At 37.7% G+C, this 25018-nt stretch overlaps 4 protein-coding genes across 4 annotated transcripts; 1 reads left to right on the forward strand and 3 right to left on the reverse strand.

The window, feature by feature from the left end:
- Positions 1 to 77: 77 nt before the first annotated feature.
- Positions 78 to 4916, reverse strand: ATWHY2 (WHIRLY 2). Its single transcript, XM_086665481.1, has 8 exons — positions 4638 to 4916; positions 2782 to 2900; positions 2614 to 2711; positions 2387 to 2479; positions 1813 to 1907; positions 1282 to 1355; positions 983 to 1071; positions 78 to 455 (listed from the first exon to the last, which is right to left on the reverse strand). The coding sequence occupies exons 1-8, from the start codon at positions 4670 to 4672 to the stop codon at positions 336 to 338; spliced, it is 723 nt and encodes a 240-aa protein (XP_086521607.1). The 5' UTR covers positions 4673 to 4916; the 3' UTR covers positions 78 to 335.
- Positions 4917 to 6119: 1203 nt separating this feature from the next.
- LOC147550388 (putative beta-1,3-galactosyltransferase 8) lies at positions 6120 to 8979 on the reverse strand. The gene is made up of 8 exons (XM_086665483.1): positions 8550 to 8979; positions 8245 to 8309; positions 7923 to 8116; positions 7319 to 7576; positions 7083 to 7170; positions 6859 to 6984; positions 6605 to 6714; positions 6120 to 6421 (listed from the first exon to the last, which is right to left on the reverse strand). The coding sequence occupies exons 1-8, from the start codon at positions 8841 to 8843 to the stop codon at positions 6273 to 6275; spliced, it is 1284 nt and encodes a 427-aa protein (XP_086521609.1). The 5' UTR covers positions 8844 to 8979; the 3' UTR covers positions 6120 to 6272.
- A 1130-nt stretch (positions 8980 to 10109) lies between these two features.
- LOC147550389 (uncharacterized) lies at positions 10110 to 12351 on the forward strand. The gene is made up of 2 exons (XM_086665484.1): positions 10110 to 10523; positions 11968 to 12351. Exons 1-2 carry the CDS (start codon positions 10294 to 10296, stop codon positions 12176 to 12178), a joined length of 441 nt encoding a protein of 146 aa, XP_086521610.1. The 5' UTR covers positions 10110 to 10293; the 3' UTR covers positions 12179 to 12351.
- Positions 12352 to 20628: 8277 nt separating this feature from the next.
- Positions 20629 to 21927, reverse strand: LOC147550390 (uncharacterized). Its single transcript, XM_086668454.1, has one exon. The coding sequence runs from the start codon at positions 21925 to 21927 to the stop codon at positions 20629 to 20631; it is 1299 nt and encodes a 432-aa protein (XP_086524580.1).
- Between the last annotated feature and the right edge of the window lie 3091 nt (positions 21928 to 25018).

The raw sequence follows: 25018 nt of genomic DNA on the forward strand, positions 1-25018 counted from the left end.
ATCTATTTTGAAAAGGAAGAGATATGAAAGAAGATATGATATGTAGCCAAAACTGTGCAAGTTGACAAGTAGAAAAATGATCAGAAAGTGCCTCCAAATTCATTTGTTGAAGAAAGACCCTAAGAGATGGAAACAAGTACTTTTGTCTTGACATGAGTTTTAATACTAGTATTCTATTTCTTTTACAAAAAAACACACATTAATATCAACTACTATGAATCCACATTCGTCGAGTACTAACCATGGTATCTTCTGATAACTGCAGAAAAACTAGATACCCCTGATCAAATCATGCTTAAAAACCATGTCTGAAAATCTGCAATGAGAGAGATGAATCATCTGTCCCACTCAAGATTAGGACTAAGTGTCATCTCCTGCTGCCTCGGAACTGCATTGGTAGTTGTTGGCATCGGGTTGACAAGCCGATCCCACCCCATGATGTGTGGCAAGATAAACTGTAACAACAATCCGTAAACAAGTTTGTGAAAATCTCTACGAACCTTACATGGCCCACCACACACGGGTCACAATTCACAAACAATGGAGGCAATGCAGAGTAAACGGATTCTCCGGTTATTGTGTACACATTTAAGTGACTGCAATTATCCTACAAGTATCATATTGGGTACAAGTACCGTTACCCGACTTAACGAAAAAAATATCAAAAAGGAGCATAATGCTCTATAGGTATTTGTTTAGTGCACCTAGCATCACCCAATCAAGCATGTATATCACACCTTGGGTGGGATGCACTCGAGTGCCTATTGCACTCCTATCAACAAGCTTTTTTTTTTTTTCTTTTGCTTCTTTTCCATCATATTATGGTTTGCATTCATGTTGTATATTTGGGTCTACGTCTTGGCTCCAGAAGGTTCTGATTTCAAGTCCATATCTTAACAACACCATGTTCACTTGAGATGTTTGATTTCTGGTTTTATTATCAAGTATATAGTTCTAACAGAAGCAAGATAACATCTCTTACGCTGAAAGTTGTACGCATCACTGCAAACTCAGCCTTCGATACGGGTACATAAAACCGTTCATTTGTTTTCAGCGAGGAATTGACAACACCTACACAAATATAATGAACAGATAAAGGTTAACATATATTCCAGTCACAACTCACAAAGAACTCCTGATCTATGAAATTCTCTCAATCCACAAACCGAAGACAAATTATTTCATAATTGTAGAAGTACATAGATATCAGGCATCTGGCCTAAGGTTAGAGAAGGAAACATCTAAGTAATATCTGAGTTGTTGCAGTTATCAATCACTTACTCAAAGAGAAAAAGTAGCCACCTTCATCTGATAGTGGCTTAACTACTAAACTTTTTCGAATCAGACCTGCATCACTGCATATCCGAACACATAAAGGCACCAAATAGAGATTAAAGGAGAGATGGGAAGTTCTTTTTATTAAAAAGAAATAGAAGAACTTCTGTTGAAGAGAAAAAAAAAAGCAACAAAATAGTGATATGATTTGCTTACTACTTCGTTAACACAAAATTAACCGACACTCCAACAAAATATTCACCTGATGAATAAAAGATCAACACCATTCTGTAGACAAGTTGTTGTACTAACGCAACTTTGTATCGTCCTTGCGTACAACTTGAATTTTAATCATTTAACTCACAGATAGTAACCTTATTTGGTTTCCTTATGTGCATAACCAGTTAGCCATTTTACATATGCCCTGCGACCTCTAAGGACTTTCCTTCTTGATTAGACTAGACACTCTCGACCAAGTTGGTCAACAAACGTCCAAAAGCTAGAACATTACAATGCTAGAGAGATTGAATAAGAAACCTTGTTTTCATTGAAGGGTCATGAAAAAATTCAGCAGAATCAGTAGGTCCAAGGCTTATCAAGGATCCAAGCTCCGTTGCTGACAAAGCAAAAACCTATGCAAAAGTAACATAAATCAAGTTGGTTAAACTAAGATTTGTATTTATCTCAAAATTAGCTGAAATTATAACTACATAAGGGAGCTTCCTAACATAATCTGTGAAATGTATCAATCATGTCAAATGTGAGTCTCTATACAAAATCTAATGAAGAAAAGCATGGAGGCTGATATGACAACCCTCGGAGAAGGAAACATAACAAAGATCATAACACTTGCAAGGTTCGGTCTTTAATGTAAGATTTACAGGGAAAAGACGGTAGTGGGAAACTTAGCTATGGAAATGAGAGAATAAGTTGTTTCACCCCACTACCCTAGACGAGAACTTTCTTTGTTTCGTCGAACATCAGATAAGTCTATACCGTTGTATGTGCGGGGTACACTGAGCAGGTAATGTTACTGTGAAATTAATTACAACATTCTAGTACGAAAATATGAGTCCAAAACAGAACATCAACAGAAAATAAAAATTAGTACCTGCTTCTTTTGCCAATCATACTTCCGTTCACCAATAGCAGGAAAGAAGGTCAATATCATGCAGCCCTTCTTCTCAATTCTCATATTTCCAGACTACACAAGAAAAGAATGAATGGAGAAGCTTCATTTCCACTCGGCGTAAAAGTTAAAACAGAACATAACTAAGTACACTACATATGTAAATTATATACATAATATGTTAAATATCTACAGGATACAATACAAACATTTATCTTAGTGAACTTCGGCAAAATAGGAGCCATGGAGAGAGCAGCTTTGCCTTTGAAAAGTGTATAATCAACATATATTCTGCTGGAGGGGTTCCCTGCAGAAGGAGCTGAATTAAAATTATTGAACATAGATAACTTAACACGTACAAGCATAATAGCACATACCATCAGATGCAAAATGTGGTCTAGGAGTTGAAGATCCAGCCTGAGATAAGAAGCTTCGTGGCCTTAAAGCATCTTCGGCATTACTAACTTTTCTTGAGAGTATCTCCGACAATGGTCCCCTATTTAACCGAGAAATGTGTAAGCAGAGAATATACTACTCTAAATTGCTCAGCAGAAGTTTATTCTTTCTCTAATTGAAATAGCAAGCACATACTAGACTTTTATTAATACACCCACTTTATATGGAGGTGACAATTTAAGCTTAAGCAAGCAAGGAGGAAAAGCTACAAATGGGTCCAGTCTCTCCATTTTTCCCTAGTTCGGTTGCTGGTCGAGTATATCATATATATGTTCATGCTCAACCAGGGAATCGAGTACTCTGTCATAGTTAAGACTCTAAATAAAGAAACAGCGATTTTGTTTCGGGGGAATGATATTTTCTGGTGGTTCACTCATTCTACAAATAAAGAATCTAAATAAAGTCGTCCTGCAAGAAAACTAAAGCAAGTAGCTGACAACCCTTGGTTGGAGCGGTAAGAGGTTTAGTCTTCCATCCTAGAGGTCAAGGGTTCGAGGCACGTTGACAATTAAAAAAAAAAAACTAAAGCAAGGGACTCAATATCCTCGAATGATCCAACTGCTTAGTGTTATGCAATCAAATGGTGTACACCTGTAGTTGATAAGATGATCATATAACAACTTGCAGCTAGACGACTAGAGGGGTTGACTTCCCACAGTCCCACTTATAAAGTCCCATTCCATATACTAAGTTACCAACCCTCAAAATTTGATACCTACAATTTGATACCTACAATTGGTAACAAAATGTAACCTATCCTGTAAGAAAATTAGGTTGGATATGTGATCTATCAAAAATTAGGAGGTTGAATCCAGTGCATTTTTCCACCTCAGGCAATCAGCTTAGAATGTTCATATTAAACCTCAAGGAAGAAAAATTCCACCACAACTGTGAAAAAGCTTAATAGTTAGTGTTACTCCATAATATTATTATTGCCTTAAAATAGAACAGCGGATAGGAAGCTCTATGGTTTCATATGAGACCAATGTAACCTAAAAAAGGAGATCCGTCGATACATAGTACGAGTACCTTTATGTGGTATGCAATGGGTATACATCTCGTGTCATGTTATTTATACGATGCATATGCAATCTCTCATCTCCATAAAACTTCAATATTCACCGCTTTAGCTAGTTACTAGTTAACAACCCAACTAGTTGTTCTTGTATGTTTTCATAAGAAAATAGGGTAATTAAAGTTGAATATGTTGGTAAGCCAATTTAGTATTGGATTTCCGAAGAACCTACTGAAATCCAGTACGAAGTACACAAGGGGATAGGAGTTCCCAATAACATTGACTGAGACAGCAAGACAGTAAAAATCATTCCATCTCGAATCCAAGACCTAGATTTTCGACATACATTTGAGAAATTCATTGGCAACACAAAACGTCAAATAATAAAATTCCAAGTTACTTTTTTTTTCTTCATTTTGACATTTCAATATCTATCATAAACTAAACTAGGGTTCCCATTGAGGTTTTTAAAGTATGAACTTCAAGGAAACCCTTATTCAGATGAAGCTAGCTTGAACTTCAAAGATTAACACTAAAACCTAGCATTTAAGTATTTAAGAGATCAACTAACTACCGGAGTTCGTGACAGAAATAGATTCTCAAGTTTTAGACTCAATCTCATAATAATCGGATACAATCGAAACAGGAGATTATGGGGTTTAAGCTAAAATGGAGATAGTTAAAGTAGAGTAAAAAGAAGAGAAACAACTGCAGTTGTTACGAATAAAAGGAATTAGGGTTAGGGTTTAGAATAATTGATACCTGTAAGTTAAGAAGTGAGAGAACTTCTTCATCATCTTCTATCAGACAAGTTTTCTGTTTCCCGGAGTTGAGTGCGTTTGCCGGTGTCACGAAGAAAGGGTTTCTTTTTTCTTTGGCTGAAATAAGAAAGGGGTTTTAAGCGGGAATTTATTTCGTTTCCCTTTTATTCTAGGTGAAATCGTGTGCACAATGCATGTTGGAATATCACAAGAGATATTGTATGTTTTGGCACAATACGTTTTTAGATTTTTTTTTTGTTGTTGAAATATTACACTTTTTAGTTTTTTTTTTTTTTTTTTTTTTTTTGTTGAAGTATTACACTTTTTAGTTAGGAAATAATGTTTACTCTTTTATAGAAAAGGGTTATTTCCCTAACGGCCCCCTACTTTGTGACCAGCTTCCCGCCTGGCCCCCTACTTTACGAGAAATACCCATATGGCCCCCTATTACCGTTAACTTTAACTTTCCGTCACTCTCTCTCCTCCATCTCTTTTTCTCTCTCTGCCATGTCACGCCACCTCATCTCTTAGGCCACCTCATCACCTTCTCCGGCAGAGGTCGCCGGCAGGCCAAATTTCCGGCCGGCGACCTTCAAACTAAAAAAAACAAATTTTTTTATCTCTCTCTCTCTCTCTAAGAACTCCGGCGAAACCCTTCGCCGGAGTTCTTAGAGAGAGAGAGAGGAGAGAGATAAAAAAAAAAAAAAAATTTTTTTTTTTTAGTTTGAAGGTCGCCGGCCTGAAATTTGGCCGGCCGGCGACCTCTGCCGGAGAAGGTGATGAGGTGGCCTAACAGATGAGGTGGCGTGACATGGCAGAGAGAGAAAAAGAGATGGAGGAGAGAGAGTGACGGAAAGTTAAAGTTAACGGTAATAGGGGGCCATATGGGTATTTCTCGTAAAGTAGGGGGCCAGGCGGGAAGTTGGTCACAAAGTAGGGGGCCATTAGGGAAATAACCCTATAGAAAACACACACTTTGTATTCCAAAAATGTAAGATTGACTTATGAGAAAATTTCTTTTGTCACCGATAGAGATACACTTGAAACATTTGACAAAAGTTAGAAGTCAAAACGAATTGTTAGACACAATTTGGGTCAAAACGGATTGTTTGACATAATTTTCAGTCAAAATGAACCACCAAACACAATTACCACCAATACTGTCAATTGATCACGTAAAAAGAGGTATATACAAGGGTTTAAACCGAGTATACCAATTGCGCCACTTCAAGTTAGATGCTAAATACTAGCAATTAACGCTTACATTTTGGAAGTGTGAAAAAGATGGTCCTCTTGTGGTGAGGGGCGTAGTATGTGTCTATTGCCCGCACCCCCACCGCAACTACCTGAGTTTCAGTTTCACTTTATTGTGTTTGTACAATATAACTTTTTCTTCGATTAATGTTAAGAAGGACATGGCTTTGAACAGATATATAACTCTGTTTAGATCAAAATCTTTGTAAAAACTTCGATTGACAAATTGAAAAAATTTGGAGATCAAATAAATTAACTAAACTCAATCAAATTACAAATGGTGAGATAAAAATTAAAGAAAAATAATAGGAAAGGAAACCTATAATGAGCTTAAGTTTAAAAGGTGGTTACTATTTATTAACTTTTCCTTTTGGTTCTCTTATTATATAGTGACATTCCAGACAGCTTCATCTCCTTCACCACACGAATTGTGTACTTGTTGCATTCTATACACGGACCTACATATCCCGCTGCATGACCAATCAAATGATGCTATACACATATTCCCATTTTGCGCCTTCCATTCGCATTCTTAAAAGAAAAACCACATAAAAATGGTGACATACTAATCAATTATGGAATACTAATACTGTCAAGTGGAAGTCGTGGAAATCCCTTATGTTCTTTAAGTGAGATTGTGAAATGTGAGAGACTGAAGTCGTGGAAATTCACTATTTAAAAAAATGTTAAATAAAAGATATCTTTTTGGAATACCTGATGTGGTAGGGCAACACATAGAGCGTTCATCTACATGTTCAACCTCCAACCCTAAAAGCCAAGAGCCAAGAGAAACATCTTCATTGGCATATCCATGTAATATGGGTCTGAAAAATAATTAACAAAAACATGTGATTATTTAGAGTTATCTATAAAATAATTATGGACTACTTAATGAACCTACTAATACATCTTTGTATTTGAGAATTAATAGTTGAAAAAGTATATTAAGATAAGAGTGAGAAACATACGAGTTGATGGAGATGTAAGCTGCCAGATCTTTAGATATGACATACAATTGACCAGGAGCATGTCTGAAGTACTTATTTCCTACCTCTCCAAATTTCCAAAACTCGGGTTCATGATATTTTAGGCCTCTGAAAATTATTTGTTTTATTTTTCATAAATTCAAGAATTAAAATATTTTGCTTGAAAAGTGAAATAGCAACTCAATGATATAACATATAAGACTTACTTCTGAGAGAGAACTGGTCCAGATTTCATACAACCCATATATACTCTTGGTTTTGATTGATATTTAGCCAATTTACTCACAAGAGCACCTACAAATCAAAAGTTTTGTAAATGGGAGCTCAAGTCAGTTTAGAACTCGAGTCAGATTTCAGATCTGACTTAGAAAAAACAAACACCACCAAGTCGACGAAGGACTAAAGCAATTAAAGAGAAGGAAATGAGAGAAAACAAACTTACCCAAGTTGACATGAACATCATCATCTACCTTAACATAAAAATCAGCATCCCAAATGGAAGCTGCAGTGGAGAAGTATATCTTGGTCTTGGCAGAGAGCTGATGATATCCCTCGACATGATTCAATCGAAGGAAATCATGGTGCTCTGAGTCTTCTCTTTCTATTAGTTGATCAAGAATACCTCCTGGTGTCGAACTATTCCCAATGACAAATCTAACAACAATTCCTTTCTCTTTCTCCAATTGCTTCAACTTATCACCTAATGAATTACCACTTTTATGTTTTAGAGAAAAACAATAGAAACTTAATGACAAAGTTATCTAACCAGAGAGATGTTGTATGTAGAGACGGATTGACCCCCTCACACGAGGAGGTGTTGGGTCGGTTGACTGGGCCCTTTCGTATGAGGGGGTTATGTGCAGCTCATCAACCTTTGGCGTGCGGGATGCACTCTCATTTGAGAGGTCTATCTGTACAAACAAATCTTTCCTTCTAGCAAAATATTTGTTTTAAAACATTCTATTTTTTCTTCCTTTGTTAAAAAATTATTATATTGTTTTGTGTTTAAAGTTGATAACATAAGTAATCAAAGATACAAACAGTACCTGTTGGCATCCATGTCTCGCGAATAGAGTTTCGTCGTCTTTTACTACTAAATGCAGTATTTATTCCAATCACTACGAACGCCTTCTTTAAACTATGCTTTGTAGTGTTTCCGAACAGAGGTAAATCAGTTTTAGGGTTAGTACGGGCTACTGTTAATTCCATCTCTAATGCTGATACCGTCTTATCAAGGGATCTGCCACACACAAATGTGTTAAAAGTTGATCTAGTAGTGGGTGTAATATTCATGAAACACCAATATCTTATAATATAGTCCAAATAGTAATAATTTAAAGGATGATTTTCCATAATATTAAAGCATACCGAATGGCTTGATGAGTCCTTGCAACTTCTCCGATAATATCTCCCGAATTTCCTTCACCCAAATTCTAATAAAGAAATGAAATTCAATGAGCAAATTGGAAGGTATCTACTTCAAATAATATCTACAAATTTACGAGTCTCTCAAGTGGTGTTTTTTTTTTCTTATTGTTTGAATCTGACTCTGTCTAACTTGTCTAAAACGTCTAACTTAAATGTACCTATAATCAACCTAAATCAGTCATTTAGACGAAATCAATAAAAAACAATCACATTCTGAGAAAACATCAAAGTTTGAAATAACTTACACGCTTGTGATCACAATCAGGTTTGATTTCTACGTGTTCCTTGACATGATTGGTCACGAAAGGAACATGACTATCATTAGAGACCGGATGATTCCAATTTGTAAAAAACAAGCCAGCAAGAAAGCTTGCAAGACAAAGAACAACAACGAATTTTCCTTGAAAATTCTTTCCTCGCATTTTCTTAGGGTCGTTTTCGGAATGCCATGGTCGATTTATTGTGAATATAGGCAGACGTATGCCGTAAAACGACTTCTTCTCTACATGGAGTAGCTTTTCACTACTCACATCCTTCATGGATGAAGATAGAACCTCACTTGGTTTGTGATTTATTCCAAGGGAAATTACTTGGGCTCTGTAGAATAGATGGCTTTATAGAGAAAGAGAACTTTTGCTTCTTTAGTAGGAAATAAATGAGAGGAGGTTAAGACTTGCTTTCAAACCATAACTGAAATTCACTTTTAAAACCTAATTAAGTTTAAAAACATAACACATGAAAGTGAAACAATTCAATTAATATGGAAGTTATTGTTCAAAGAAAAATGAGTTAGGGGGTATCCATGTGCATTGCTCGAGTCTGATTCGTCTGAGAGACCGAGTCTAACTTGTTTTCGTTAGAGGTTTATTAGTCATCAAGGTATTTCATATAATGAACTGTCGATCTAAACTTATTTTATGTCCGACTTGAATGGATAAATAATCAATATGGGCTTGTCATTTAGACGAGTCAGACAGATATGTCAGACACACTAGTTAGACAAACGAATCAGTTTTTCGACAAAGCCACAAAGGGATTATACAAGAAATGCTTTTAGGGGTCGGGACTCGGGGTTAGACACACATATCAGATAAATAACAAACATTCTCAAATCATTTTGAGTTAGACGGGGCAAATAAGATAAATAATTAAGGGTGGCCAACAATCTTTCTTTCTCTGTGTTCATGAAAATGGGAGATTCCTTTCACCGCAATAGATTGACTAGTTTGGTTCCATATTTTGATAAACTTATTTTTACTTTTGTTAATAGAAAGTTCAACTGCAAAGCTCATAATCTTGCGGTGAACTCTAGGAAAACTAAGACTTGTATTTCTGCTTGTGTTTCCTTCTTGTGGGATATCACAATGTAACATCTCGGACTTGTCCATAACTTATTATTAATAGATGTTATTTTGTTAAAAAAAAAAAAGGGTTGAGTTTTCTCCCAAAGCACAAGACAGATTGGCGTGGCTTTTTTTTAGAGATACAGGAGGAAAGAGAAATAGAGAAAGAAACCGTGGGTGTGATGAGCGGAGAAAGAAGTTTTCGAAGATTTGTCCGCAATAACAATTTGTCGATTACCTTTGCCGACATAAAAAAAAAAGTGGGGACATCTAAGATTTTGGTGGAAAAATCATAACGCCCTCGAGATTTTTTAAGATGTCTCAAAACCACAACTATTATCAAAAACTCAAGCCAAACCAAATATTCGATTGATCAATTTCCTAATCGAACCGAACAAAATTAACCACAGTGGTTCACTCGACCTCAAAATTAATCGGTTTGGTACTTCGGTTGGATTCCGTCTAGTCCATTTGGCTTCTTTTCTTCACCCCTAATTTAAATCCTTACAATAAATGTGGATAATGAACAAGGGGAAGAGATAATTTTCTATTTTATAACCCACGCTTGTATTGTATCCAATTATGTCCTATCTCTAAAATTTCACTATAGTACATTTGTGTGTGTGGCATATTTATTGGGTTGAAAATGGCGAGTTTGGGATTTCTTATTAGAAATCATCAATCACCCATAACCTCAATTTTCCCTCAATATAATAACATCTGCAAGACCAAACCTAAACCCAGAATCCCGTTGAGATTAAGGGCATCATCTGAAGTTGGAGGAGCACCAATGGCAACTGAAAAGTTGGGAATAAAGATCGAGAAAAACCCTAACGAGTCCAAACTCACTGAGCTTGGTGTTCGAACATGGCCCAAGTACGCCTCTTTCTCTCTCTCTCTCTCTCTCTCTCTCTCTCTCTCTCTATCTCTTTCTAAATGTTTATGATGTTTGCCTATTAGAGATAAAAATAGTTGACAGGCTAAATTTGTATGAAACCACATAAAGTTTGAGATGAAATATCAGCTTGTTAAAACCCTAAAAGAAATAAACACTCAATTGAAGAAAACTATCAATTATTATTGAATGAATGAATGAATGTAGTTTAGTAGGAGAGGTTTTCTAATCCTAAACCACTTCTAAATATTTTCAACAAAATAGCAAGCTGTCAAAGACTACTTGGCAAGTTGGTTGTGCATCGACTCAAAAAACGAAGTTGGTTGTGCATCAAATTCAAAAACGCGAAGGTCACGTGTTCGATACTCGGTCAATAGATGGTCTGGGTCTTTATATGACCTTTAGTGTCCAAGATGTCTTGGATTGTCTTTGTTTGGCATTTTTACGTTTTTCTTGTCTGCATCAATTAGTTATGTATAATTCTCAGCCAATGCCCTTCATATTGTGTCCTCATTAGTCAATATAAGAACGCCCCGATAGGCTTTTGCTTCTTTCAATCTTCAATTGTAGGTTTCCAAAGGAAATTCTCTTTCTTCTCTTACTGGGGCAATTCCTCTTGAGTTTCATTTTTCTATGAAGTGCTTGTATAGATAGTGTGTTCATTATACTTGATTTGGTTTCGTATCTAATGACATTCTTTAATGAAGTGGCAAAATGCCAAGATGAGGTTTATTGTCACTGTTTTGTTACAACATTTACTTCTGTTTTATATAAGCAAGTGTTATATTATAAACAAAACTATGTTCGCCTAAAGGGGTATTTATAGTTTTTACACAATTGTTTACAAATTATACACAAGATTAGTACACAAGATGTAATTGAAAAATCTCGTATTATAACCACTGAAATGACTGGAGTATTCATGAGCATCGAACAAAAGTATTTGATTATCCGAGTGCTCGTCATGGAAAAGGAATCCTCCCAAAAAGGTATCCATTATACATAGGAAGATGCACATTTGCCTTTCTGAAAGGGAAAGAAAATTTTTAGATGTGTAAGAGCAAGGCCAAAAAATTTCCACCGATCTATGTGAAGGTAGTGACTTTTTTTTTCTAAGTCAAGATCTTAAATCTGACTCGAGGTCTCAATTGACTTGAGCCAGATTTTAGGTTGTTTGCTTTTGTCTGACTTGTCTGGATGGATTCAAACGAGTCATCGGACGAGTCAAACTCAGACAATGAAAAAAAACCACTACCGAAGCTTTTTTTCCTATCGAAGTTCTCTTTTGGATCTGCAAAGATAGTACCGAATCAACCACTTACTAGTGTGGGATCTGATTCTGATGTCTTTTTGTTGATATTCTCTTTGAAAATGTAGTCTCTTAGTATGTATGAGATTGAACTGATTGAGTAATGTGATGATTAGGTGGGGATGTCCTCCTAGCAAATTCCCATGGACATATACTTCAAAGGAGACATGTTACTTGTTGAAAGGGAAGGTGAAGGTTTATCCTGATGGACATAAAGATGAATTTGTGGAGTTTGGTGCAGGTGATTTGGTTGAGTTTCCTAAAGGAATGAAGTGCACTTGGGATGTTGCAGAAACTGTCGACAAGCACTACAACTTTGAAGATTGAAACTTGTCTATCTTATAAATGAATGTAAGCAGAATCTTTTCATCCTCTTAGTTAGTTATATTTCGTAGTTATCACACCATGGAAGAGCTTATGGTCTTACTTGGTTGGTGAATGTTGTGTGTAAACTTTAAGAAAATCTATCGTTATGATATGGAAGAAGAATCTTAAACTCACCATGTTTTGCAGTATCTTCTGTTCGTAAATGTAATGTCGTGTTTCCCTTTCCTTTTTTGCCTCGGGTTACAGCATGGAAGTCAACCACCTAGCGGAGAGGGTGGTGCGATGGGGGTGGTTAGATGGAAAGAAGAAATGGTTTTCCTTTTTTTGGTAATGGAGTCGCCCCAAGGAAGAGATAGAAGGACATGGAGGAAATTATTTTTTGGAAAAGGGTAGAAGAGGAAAAATGTTAACTCTAAAAGTTGACTAACAAAAATAGTATAAAAAGGGACCATGTTGAAAGTTGGTCATGTTTAGAGAGCTATTCGGGTGAGTTTGAAACATTTTAATATCTTTCAACAAAAAAGAGTCATATTTTTAATATATTTTGATTATCGTAATATATTTAGATATTCGTCGAATATATTTAGTAGTTAGTGCAATCTTATCTATTTCGATCCGTAATACCCGTCCCCCACTTCAATTCCAAGTATACAAGAGTAGTACCCATTGAGACCTACCTACCCTTGGGTGTATTGGTTATTTATGGTGTCACATATTTCTCACCCCACAGAATTTGAAGTAATAAAATCTTTCTATATTTGTTTGGATGAAAATGCGGGTCAAGTAGAGTGTCATATTAGAAACGTGTGATGTGAGTTATCTCATTTAATAGAGGGAGAGAGAGTGTGTGTTTGGTCATTAAATTTGGATTCACAGATCATCTTCACTTCGAGTTGAGTGCCCCCACATTTAATTTAATAAAATATACTAGTAGTAGTAGTACTAGCTAGTAGTATTTGGAAAACAGTTTGTTTCAATTTTCAAGAGGAAAAAAAAAATGAAACAGTTTTCATTTCCCAGTACGTTTGCTATTACTTTTTTTGTTAAGAACTTTCATTGATAAACACTTAAACGAGTACACTATTACAATACAAATTAATAAAAAAGGAAGGAACAACTGTCCAAGACTTCGACTTTTGATGCTTTCTCGTCCATTTTGCCAGTTTGTCGGCTTTGTCATTCAGAAGTCTATTAGTGTAGCTGAATTTCACGTTGCCCACTCTACTCATTGCTTCTCTGATCTTCGTGATATGAAAGCTGGAGAACCAGTGAATGGCCTTCCTACGATCTTTTAGATGGTTGATGAGATTAATATTGTCGCTCTCTATGATGATGTTATTGTGTTTATTCTCTTCAGCCCAGATGAGTCCCTTTAAAATGGCTATAGCTTCTCCTTCTTCGCTATTCCTCGCTCTTTCCATGGACGCGAGAGCTCCCATGAATTTTGAGTCCGCGTTATGAACTATAACACCGATGCCCGCAATGTCTGCCACAGAGGTGAAGGAGGCATCAACATTGATCTTGATGAATGATGCGTCTGGCGGTTTCCATTCGGTAGCTTTTGGAGAGTTAATTTTGATCTTATGCATGGGTTTTTCCGGGAAGCTTTTGATGTTCTTTATGACAATTTCGGGGTCCGATATCGTAAGTTGGAAGCAGTTGTCGCATCTCATTTTCCATATATTCCAGAGAATCGTGGCGAAATGGTTGTGAGAAGCCGTGTAGCTGTTCTGAAACGAGTCTTGCCAAGTGAAGATCCAATCTATGATTGAGCTAATATTCTCCGAGATTACATTAAAATAGAACCAGATATTTTTTGCCATCGGGCAGTGTAAAAGGGCGTGCTCCATCGTTTCAGGGACTGCACATTTTGGGCACAGCAGATCATTTCCGATAAATTTTCCTATTCTGTTTTTAACCGGTAACGCTTTTGTGCAAATTTTCCATATGAAAAGTTGAATTCGTGGAATAGACGGTATCTCCCATATGAACTTCCAGTTATGATTATTTGTGGGATTATTGGAATTATGATTCCTAAGATGGTAGTACATGGACTTAATTGAGTTGATCTCTCCCGTTACTGTCAATTGGGATCGTTTTGATCATGTTTCTAGTACTTTCATCAAAATTTTCTATTAAAATTTGTTCATTCCAAGTTTCATTTGTAATGAGTTGAGAGACCTTATAAAGGTTTAAGTTAAAGCTATTTTGAGGCGGGGAGCTGAAGGTTGGAATCCATTTATCCGTCCAGACATTGATATCATTCCCCGAATGAGTTTCCCAGCATGACAGGTCATTCACTTGATCATTATATTTGTTTATATTTTTCCAAATCCAGGAGTTGTGAGATTTTGCTCGTCCTGGCCTGTCAGAATTTGGATAATATTTTGCTTTCATAAGCTGGACCCATGCGACATTAGGTTCTGTTCGTAATCTCCACGCTAATTTGCTAAGGAAAGCTTTATTATCTAGTTCTGGGAGATGCAGTCCCAGACCTCCCTCTTTTTTAGGCAAACATATCGAGTTCCACGCTTTAGTACAAATACCTTTAGACTTACCCCACCAGAACGACTTTTGAATAGTCATTATGCGTTTACTTACACTCTTTGGGAGTGCAAAGCATTGCATCTGATATCGGGGTAGGGCTGCCGCTACAGCAGAGATCACCACCGTACGGCCTGCCTGAGAAAGAAAAGAGTGATTCCATGTGTTTAATTTCTTGTTCACTTGGTCTATAAGATCATTGAAGACTTTTGTTTTGGTGGCCCCTATAAAGAGCTGAGCGCCAAGATATTTCTCTGAAGTCGATGCATATTTTACTTTAAGAGCTTTGGTAATCATCCTTTTAAATTTTGGGTGAGAGTTCTTGGAGAAGAAAATATTAGATTTATTATAATTGATCATTTGCCCCGTCGATTCACAAAAAATTCGAAGAAGATTCTTAAGATTTGCGATGTTATCCAGGGAGTTTCTGCCGAAGATTAGGCAGTCGTCCGCGAATAAAAGATGAGTCAGAACTAACTCAGGATTATTTGTTGGGAAACCCAGGAAAGAAGAGGTACCTGTGTTTGTAGTGATGAGCCTGCTAAGACCTTCCATCGCCAAAGTGAATAGAAAAGGAGAAAGAGGATCTCCTTGTCTGATACCTCTGGAAGGGTAAAATCTGAGTCCTGGTCTGCCATTAATAAGAACCGCCATGGAGGAAGTTGAAATGCAGGATTTGATCATCTGGATCCAATGTTCTGCATAACCCAATTTCCTCATGGTTTCTACCAGGAAATTCCATTCGATCCGGTCGAAGGCTTTGGACATATCCAGTTTGAGGCCAAAGTATCCTTTGCTACCTTTCAACTTTCTAAATGAGTGAATGATTTCTTGCGCCATGATGATATTGTCTGATATTTGCCTGCCAGGGACAAACGCAGATTGAAAAGGAGAAATAATATTAGTAAGGGTGGTTTTGAATCTATCAGCCATGATTTTGGTGATAACCTTATAGGTGGTATTAAGGAGGCTGATTGGACGATAGTCTGCCGGGGTTTGAGGGGCCGAGGTTTTGGGAATCAGACAAATGTTAGTATGATTAGTGTCCTCTGGGAGGATGGTGATGGGCCTAGAAAGGTTACCCTAAATAGGTCTACACCCGCAAGTGCACGGGTGTCAAGTTGTAATAATTTCCGGTAAGACCGGTTCGTTCCTCAGGGACTAAGTGAATCTATTCTAAAACTTGGAAGTAACTTGGTTTTGAAATTGATTTGGTTTTGGTTTTGAAATGAATAAAATATAAAAAAATAAATTTACGAAAAGAAAATAATTACAAATGATACAAGGAACTCAAATGGGGGAGAGCCTAGGGTCTTTGAATCCGTTTTCCTAACACTTCTAAGGACAAATTAATTTTGGTCTGATTCGATTGTTCTTTATATAACTCAGATTTTCAGTCCATGGATGGTCTAAAAACCCGGAAGATATTATCGTTAAAGTAATAAAAACTGGAATTAATTTATCATTAAAATAATCATAAAAAAACTTCATCTAAACCCTAGATATGAAATTAGTTTTTCATGATAAAGGATTAAAGCTTAAATATATGGAAAAAGAAAAGAACATTAGAAAAGTTAGATTTCTCACAAAATTTTCCAGCCAAAAAGAGCCTTAGGGAAGCAATTTCCTTCTGATTTTCTGAGATTCTGCCAAACAGACCCTCCGGGAAAACGATTTTCTCGTCTTCCCGGAAATATTTTCCTTGAGAGAAAATAGTTTTCTCACCTTCTCCAATTCTGTTTCTCTCACTATTGTTTCTGTTTCTTCTTCCTTTCTTACTCTAATCTCTCTCTCTATGTTCTTTCTTTCTCTCTTACTAGAAACAGTAGCTAAACTCGATGAATCAAGAACAAGAAAATCGAAATTGATAAGAAAAACTCCATTAACAAGCTCTCGGGTTTCTCTCTCTCTCTACAATTTCCTTCTCTGTAAACTCTCTATCTCTCTGTAATCTTCCTATCTCTCACAAATAGAAAACCTAAACCAAAGAAATAAAAAGAAAACAAGGAAATCAGAAACCAAAACCTCTCGGTTTCCCTCTCTCTCTCTCTACCTCTCTTCTCTGTTTTTCTTTGTTTCTCTCTCCTGTTCTATCTTCTCTAAAACCCGATTCTTCTTAGCTGTTGGAGAGATGATATTAATGGTTCTTTCCTTCTTCTCTCTCTCTCTCTCTCTGGTTTTTTTTCTATTGATTGAGCTTGAGAGGATGATTCTAATGGTCCCAGCCGAGCTCCCCCCTTATCTCTCTGTTATCTGTCATCCTTTATCATTTCATGGCCGAATCGAATCTCTCTCTCTTCTTTCCTTTCTTTTCTTTTCTTTCCTTTCTTCTCTCTTCTTTCCTTTTCTCTCTCTTCTTTCCTTTTCTCTCTCGGTTATAAGAGAAACTTTCTCTGTTTTGAAAAATCTCGATTTGAAGAAGAACAACTCTCGGTTCTAATAATAGGAAGAAGATGACGATGACGTCAGCTGACGTCATCGAGTCGGGTTGGGCTGTCCGGGTCACGAGTATAGCTTGGTGTACCTCTGGACGTGACAGAAAGTAGCCCACTTTGTTTCTTGTCCCTCTGATTACTTTGCTCGATGCGCACCACGTGTCCTTCTCGATTCTTGGTCCACCAAATTTGACCCGAACTTTGACTAGCTCTATCTTACTCATCCGGACTCCGATTTGACTTCCGTTTTCGCCTACGGGTTCGTCTTGGACTCTACTTTCCATCCGAGCACTAATACTGATCATGAAATCAGAATCACAAAATGACCAAAATACCCCTAATCTGCATTTCTCCGACTTTTATCCGTTTTGCACACATAACTCTGAAAAAAGTACCTGAGTAAGGAAACACAAGCAAAACATCAGAGTAACAGCTCGAATTAGACTAACTAGTCTAAATTAAGATATTCAGATGAGGCATTTTCATGACTCATCAAACATCCCCAAACTTAGATTTTGCTAGTCCTCGAGCAAAAATAGAAAAATAAAACTAAACCCACCTTCACCACTTTCGTAGGGAATCACGATTGCACTTAGCACGTGCAACAAGCCGTTAAACCTCTAGGTTACCCAAGAGGACGAGTTTTGTCTCGTGAGGGTTTGCAGTGAATATACCCACAAAATTCAAAAATTTCAAAAATGCAGAAGGGTCTAAATATGGTATGGACTAAAAATGTTTATCCGGTAAGTTTTCGAAAGTTAATAGAAATGAAATCAAAGTTGACCAAACCATACAAATGCTAAAAATCCCTTCACTAGTAATCAAGACCTAAAGTGCACATGACCAGCCAACATGAGTATCATTTCGGTTCCAAACAAACAAGACCTCGATTACCTTCTCAATACATTTCGCCTCGACTGCTGCCTCACGGTCATACACTCAAAAATTAAAGTCACTCAGAAATGTTTCACTCAATGTGCGAGTATGAGCATGAAGAAAAACTCAACACATTACAAAAGACGGACTAAAATTTTGTGGACGACTGATCTCAAAGAAGGAAACAACCACTAATACGGGATGGGGAAGCTAACCAACTCTTCTCACCTGATCTACTTTCTAACAATGCTTCCTAGAGGTCGATAGACTAAGGATGAACTAGAACTCCTGAGAACTCGACGTCTTCAAATCTTCAAGAACTAATTCAAGGGATAAACACTTAAACTAAACAAACACACTTTTTCTTTGATTTTTTTCTAGATCTTTTCTTTTCTTTTCTTATATATATATATTTTTTTTTTTTTTTTTTTTTTTTTTTTTTTTTTCAATACGCTTCCGGTAATAAAACTCAAAATACACTACGTACTTTATTCACATTATTCTTTCCTTGGGTAAAATTCTCTTCATTTTGCTTCATGCCTTATTCTCAGGGTTCTAACATATGGATTTCTGTCTTCCTCTAGTTGACACTGTTTTCAAGTTTCTCAGACTACAAGAGAAGGGTTTACTTCCTGATGACATCCCTAGTGGTTGTAAAATTTGAACTCAGGAGATCAAATGAGTTCTTCTTTCAATATTGCGAGGTTGAGTAGCTCTTCACTCTACTCGGAATTAGCTCAGAAGAGATCACTCAAAACAACAAGAAAGGCTCAGAATCTCACATAGGTTAAGTCTCCACTAATGATTAATCAGGTTCTCTCAGAAAAATCCACTCTTCACCTATCTAACACTCACATAGCTAGTGCACAGACAACTTCAAGACTCGAAATTCATGGAAAAACCTTTAGCAAACGGATAGTCTGACGAACTAGACTCTATAACTATTAACAAGCAAAAACAACTAGACTCACATTTACAATCCAAAAATTTTGAAATTTTGAACCCTTTTGAGTTTTTGAAATAAGGACTTAGCAAAAATTCATTCCCCTATCCCCAAACTTAAACCGAACATTGTCCTCAATGTTCTGAAGACTATGCAAAAATAACAGGATGAAGGGAGAGATATTACCTGATTCGGAAGTCCTAAGCGTGGGTTGCCTCCCAGAAAGCGCTAAGTTTAACGTCTTCAGCCAGACGAAACAGATGATTCGAAAAAATAAAAAGAATTAACCTACTGGATTACAGATATGTGATTAACTGTAAACCAATATTCGATACATCTGTGGGTCCACCCAAAACACAAAGTTTTCAGTGAACGAAAGTCTCACATTTTTGTGAATTGCAGAGAGTGCATGTGAGACTATCAAATAAGAAGGGCAATCCCCAAACTTAGTGGATGCACATTCCACTAAGTAACTATAAATACTGGGACCAATGACTAGAAAGTCATCGAAAGGATCGACATAATAATGAAGGGCCAGAATATCCGTCGAAGGCAAAAAATCATCTGCAAGTTTAGTGGATAGAATATCCACTATTTCCATAGACGTTCTCGAGGAGACATCTGAAGTGTCCCAAAAGGGATCAACAACCGAGTCTGAGACCATGTGAAAGGTCAAACTAGACTCTAAGGGTAAGGCAATATGCTCGGGGACCAAGTCAAGGTCCATGGTTTCCTTAGGTAAATGGTTTGACAGACTATCCAACATGTCTCTAGCGTCATCAATGTCCTCAAAGACATTTGCGGTCTCGCATTCATTTATAGTGTCATGCCTTCCTAAGATTTCATCTAAAACTGACTCCTTACAAGTGTCAAATGTCGGAAAGTTCAGAATAGTGTCATTCCCAAACTTGCTCATAGAGCCATCATCCTGGATATCAACGTCTAATACAGTCCTATCATGGTGAGATGACATAGATGGAGGAAGCAAGACAACAAGGTCATCAGTCCTTTCAGGCTCTAGGATATTATCAGTAAATTCATCGACATTTAACTTAGTACTAGGGTTAGACGTATTAACCTCGTCATCGTACCTAGTACCTTCTTGAGTTTGGAGTTGTGAAACCCCTTCCTCGTCGGCGAACAACTGTGACTTAAACATTTTTGCCTGTTGAGCAAAGGACTCAGCGTCCTGCTGTATTTGGGTCGCAAATCGTGACATAATATCTTCAAGAGTCTCCTCATAATAAGGCTCACTAGTGTAATTAACTGAAGACTCTTGATAATAACTTCCTCCGTACATATTAGGATCATACCTGTCTCTAAAGTCATTAGTCTCAGAATAGTGTGGACAATAAGGTCTCTCATATATATTTGGCGTCGGACCATATCCATCGCTAATCGGACCATCTCTACACATTTGTTGATAATCTCCTAATGTCATATGAGATTGATCAGGCTCATATGGTCTACTCCACTCACAAAATGACCAAAATACCCCTAATCTGCATTTCTCCGACTTTTATCCGTTTTGCACACATAACTCTGAAAAAAGTACCTGAGTAAGGAAACACAAGCAAAACATCAGAGTAACAGCTCGAATTAGACTAACTAGTCTAAATTAAGATATTCAGATGAGGCATTTTCATGACTCATCAGATGGCAGTCTCAAAAAAATTGGTGACCATCAAAAATATATCCTGGTTAATCGTATCCCAGTTGGACTGAAAGAAGAAAGGTGGGAAACCATCAGGCCCCGGAGCAGCGTCTTTCTTTAAGTGCTTGATGGCTTCCTCAATTTCCTCTTTGTCCGGAATTCTCGTCAAATCAATGTTCTGGGAATCCGAGATAGAATTAGTGAAAAGGTCACTAATTTGCCGATCAATGGTAGTATTATCCGTGGTACTAATATTTAAAAGGTGAGCCGAGACGGTGGATTGGATATCATTGATATTTTCCTGCCAGTTTCCAAGATTGTCTTTAATGGCAAGGATGCGGTTGTTTCGGTTTCTATGAATCGCTTGAGAATGGAAGAATTTCGTGTTTTTGTCTCCAAGCGAGACGAAGTTGTTTCGAGATTTTTCCTTCCACATGCTCTCTTGCAGTTTGTACAATTCCTCCAGCCTTTTACTAAGACCGATATACTCGTTATGGTCGTTGCAAAGCTGCAAAGAGGTCACAATGTGGTTTATTTGGTTGTCAATGTTGCCAAAGACCTTCTTATTCCACTGAGAGAGGTGTTTGCTCAGGTGGGTCAGATTAGCTTGGATATCTGTCTGAGGGAAGATTTTGGAGTACCATTTGTCTGCAATGAAGTCCTGACAATCCGGGTGGGACATCCAGGTTCGGATGAACTTAAAAGGTTTCGGTAGCTGATTATTTGGCTCAAAACTAGAAAGTAGGATCGGGAGATGGTCCGACCCTATCCCTTCTAGGTGAGTGATGACTGAGTTGTTGTATTTTTGTAGCCAGGGCTGGTTGGCCAGCGCTCTGTCTAATCGTTCCTGTATCAGATTATGACCAAATTGCTTATTCGACCACGTGTATGGGTTTCCCTGAAAGCCCATATCCGTTATTTCCAGGTTCGAAATAATGTTGTTTACTTTAGGGGTGAAAGAGTTGGAATTGACATTACCCCTGCTTTTGTCCTGAGGGTCCAGAATAATGTTGAGGTCCCCAATAATCAACCACGGCATGTCTGGGCCCGGGTTAATGTTGATGAGGTGTTTCCAAGGTTTCATTTTGTTTTTGTTATACGGACTACCGTAGAAACCCGTAATAAAGTTACGGCTATTATCCTGGTTATCTATCATCTCCAAGTGAATCATATTCTGGTCCGAGAAAATAATAGAGACTTTGATGCTGTGTTTCCGGAACATAGCTAGGCCTCCAGCCTTATTTTCTGGATCAATGAAGTGACTATCATACTCTTTGCCAATTCGAATATGCTTCATGATGCTAAAAGATTTGTTTTTAGTTTCCATGAGGAAAATAATATCCGGGTTTTTACGAGAAATAATGTTGAGTAAGTGCTTCTTCGTTATAAACGACGAGATGCCCCTAACATTCCAGCTCAAAACGGTTGGGCTACTTTTAGGGGTTGCCTGGCTGCCCATGGGAATTATAACGGCACTCATTCCCTCTTCTCTGGGCCGAGTCTGTCACCTTCTTCCCCGAGTGGGAGGAACAGCAACCCTTGGTAACAGATAACAGGCACAAGAAACACAAGTACGCAGATGCAAGGAAGATAACAACTCTAATCGAAAGATATTAAGACGAAGAAATATAGATAATAAGACAGTAACATTCCATAGATAGTTCATACAAAAGCAAAATCTTAACAGTCCCTGGAAGTAACAGAAAGATATAGACAAGAACTAAACAAGCACCTATGCCTGAAACCCTAATGGAGCCAGACCTAGAACAGAGAACACCAGCCCCAAACACGAACACACTATCAACCAGACAAGAACAAAATAAAAGGATCACAGGCAAACTAAGCAAGACAAAAGAAACCAGGGATAAACGACAATACAACAAACTAAACAACTAAACTAGGCTGTTCATCTGTACCCCCATCTCTAGCATCCGAGACATCCTCAGGAGTCTCCAATAAGGAGTCTGCAAACAGATGTCTCCTCTTCTCTTCCTGGCTATCCACTGGCTCAGGTGGAGGGAAATACCAATTTGGGAGATGGGAGTGAGCAAGATCATAATCAACCAAAGCTTGAAACCTGTTACCACCTCCACTGCTTCCCTCACCCATCAAACCAACACCTCTGTCTCTGACTTTCTTAGCTCCAGATCTGCGGATCTCCCCTTCCTCTATCTTAACTTCCATCAGATGGTCAGTCCCCTTCCTCTTACTGCTCTTTGAGTCATGTTCCAATGAAGGAACTGTATCTTTGTTTCGAGAGTTGGGTGGCACTATAGATAGAGCCCAATTCTGAGCAGAAGGGAGAGGAGAGGGGGTGATGTCCATCTTGGAACTGGAAGCTCTAACATTTGGTTTTATACATGGGATAGGGGAGTGCTCCACTATACGACAGCGATGGCAAATGGCTTTGGGAAAGCGTAAATAGCTGAAATTAACCGGCTTACCTCCATCGGTAAAGATAGAGTTCAAAGTAGCTAACAGGGGAGTCCTCACGTCGTACATGAACTGGATACGGATCACTGTGTTGGTCACCATGCTAAAATTCTTTGGCTGGACTTGCATAATATAACCCATGCACGAAAAGATGATATCAAGGTCTTGACGATTCTGAATAGCTGAGGGGAGATTTGCAAAGCTGCACCACATGGGTTCGCACATCAGTTCGGGTGCTTCTTTGCCCAAGGGGAAATCTACTTCTTGCATTACCACCAAAAGCCCTCTGATTATCCAGGGTCTTCCTTGGTTAATTTCATTCATGACCACTGAACTTCTTGGTTTGATAATAAAGTGATTAGGGCCGTAGGTTGATTTCGAAATCTCACACTCTCTGAAGAACCTTGATTGAGCCGAGAGATTTCTCCTAATGAAACCAATGCCGTAATCATAAGAGCAGCACAATCGAGCCACAAATCCAGCATCAATCTCTTGGAGATCTTTGTTAACCGATGGCTTTTGGTAAGCTATAGTTAGGTTACCATATTCTGAAATATTCATCTGCAGAGCCATCCTTTCCGAGAGTTCGTCGATGTTGAGTTTAGAGAAAGTGTTCGACATTAACAGGTAAGGAGGAAGGTGAAAGGGGTGGTGTTCGGTTGAAACTACCAGAAGAAGAAATAGGACGACCCAACTGAGTCACTCTCTCAAGGTATAAGAGCAATAAACTCTCAATGCATGCATGATCTTGAAGAAATACAAACTTATCACAGAAATCCAGCCTGATTATTCGTCAAAATATCCTCGGGAGGGAGCGAGACAATACTAGCCAGTAGCCACTTGTAATGCAAAACCCAACTGACCAATCTCCCACAACCAGACGTAAGAGAAGACGAAGAGTCCGGCGCATGCGTGATGGGGGTAATGAACAGCCTAGTTTAGACTAGATTACTCTTGACACATGTACGTAATGCACAAATAGAAGTAATTAAGATACTTACCTCTGTATCCGCGTCGAATCCTTAGTGATTATGCTCCTTGATTGTCATCAGTTCCCTAGGACGATTGTTGGTGATTCTTCTTTATGCTTCTAATTCCCTTCTTTGTTCTTTTATTCAGCTTTTTATTGTTTTTTGTTGATTGGTGATGATCCAAGGCCTTGATGTTTGTGATAATTTGATCTGGACAGTTCCTGTGTACGATCGATGTGATTCTCTACTTGCATGTGGATTTGGTCTCTACTTGCATGTGGATTTGGAGACTTTGTTGAGGAGGAGGTATACCCTAGTTAATGGAGTTTTTAGGGTTTGCAGAGGAGAAAGGAGAGGGAAGGGAAAAAAACGCCTGCTGACGTCAGGTGGGATCTTCTCTCTCCTAAAAAACCTCCGGAGCCACAGTCAAACCCTAACTGTGTCTGTCGTTGAAACTTGAAGTTGTTCAGTATGTTTGCTAGTACTTGATTTTCAGGGCAGGTGATGAAATAACATCCATTGGAATTGTTGCTTGTGAAATTCAACTTTAGTTACTACTTATATAATCTATCTATTTCTATCCAAGAATATAGACTCTTATTCTTATTTCAAATAATACATTGGTAACATTTGTTTCTTGTTAGTAGACATAATTGAATTTAGTGGTAGATTTTGGAAGTTACAATTTTTCTTTTTAGCCTTTTAGTTTATGACCATCTTTCCCGCGATGTAGGTCGTTAAACTCTCTTTTTGTAAATCGGAGTACTTAAAAAGTCGAAGTTATTTTATCTCTTCTGGTTCTACTCTTATACTAATTTGTTTTTCTGTACTTTATTTTTTATTTTTTTACCTCGTCTTCACCCTAACCTAGTATCTATAATGGATGGAGGTCCAAGTACTTCCATAAATAATTTATCTATCTACTTCCCGTCTTTTTCCTTAAACTTAAAAATGTACTATATTTCCTTTCAATCGATCTGTTCA

This window comes from Eschscholzia californica, unplaced genomic scaffold (genome assembly GCF_041429995.1).
Source record: "Eschscholzia californica isolate CP2 unplaced genomic scaffold, dmEscCali1.0.p SCAF_3, whole genome shotgun sequence".
Lineage (NCBI taxonomy): Eukaryota > Viridiplantae > Streptophyta > Magnoliopsida > Ranunculales > Papaveraceae > Eschscholzia > Eschscholzia californica.

Bases quoted from the DNA above. Each gene is read 5' to 3' on its own strand.
- ATWHY2 (XM_086665481.1), bottom strand. From the start codon at position 4,672: ATGATGAAGAAGTTCTCTCACTTCTTAACTTACAG. The intron at 1,356-1,812 runs GTTTCTTATTCA...TCGGATATGCAG, and splicing joins GACCCTTCAATGAAAACAAG to TGATGCAGGTCTGATTCGAA. The intron at 456-982 runs GTAAGAGATGTT...TTGTTGTTACAG, and splicing joins TGATGCGTACAACTTTCAGC to TTTATCTTGCCACACATCAT.
- LOC147550388 (XM_086665483.1), bottom strand. From the start codon at position 8,843: ATGAAGGATGTGAGTAGTGAAAAGCTACTCCATGTAGAGAAGAAGTCG. The intron at 8,117-8,244 runs GTATGCTTTAAT...TGTGTGTGGCAG, and splicing joins AGGACTCATCAAGCCATTCG to ATCCCTTGATAAGACGGTAT. The intron at 7,577-7,922 runs GTACTGTTTGTA...GTAATTCATTAG, and splicing joins CGAGACATGGATGCCAACAG to GTGATAAGTTGAAGCAATTG.
- LOC147550389 (XM_086665484.1), top strand. From the start codon at position 10,294: ATGGCGAGTTTGGGATTTCTTATTAGAAATCATCAATCACCCATAACC. The intron at 10,524-11,967 runs GTACGCCTCTTT...TGTGATGATTAG, and splicing joins GGTGTTCGAACATGGCCCAA to GTGGGGATGTCCTCCTAGCA.
- LOC147550390 (XM_086668454.1), bottom strand. From the start codon at position 21,927: ATGAAGCATATTCGAATTGGCAAAGAGTATGATAGTCACTTCATTGAT.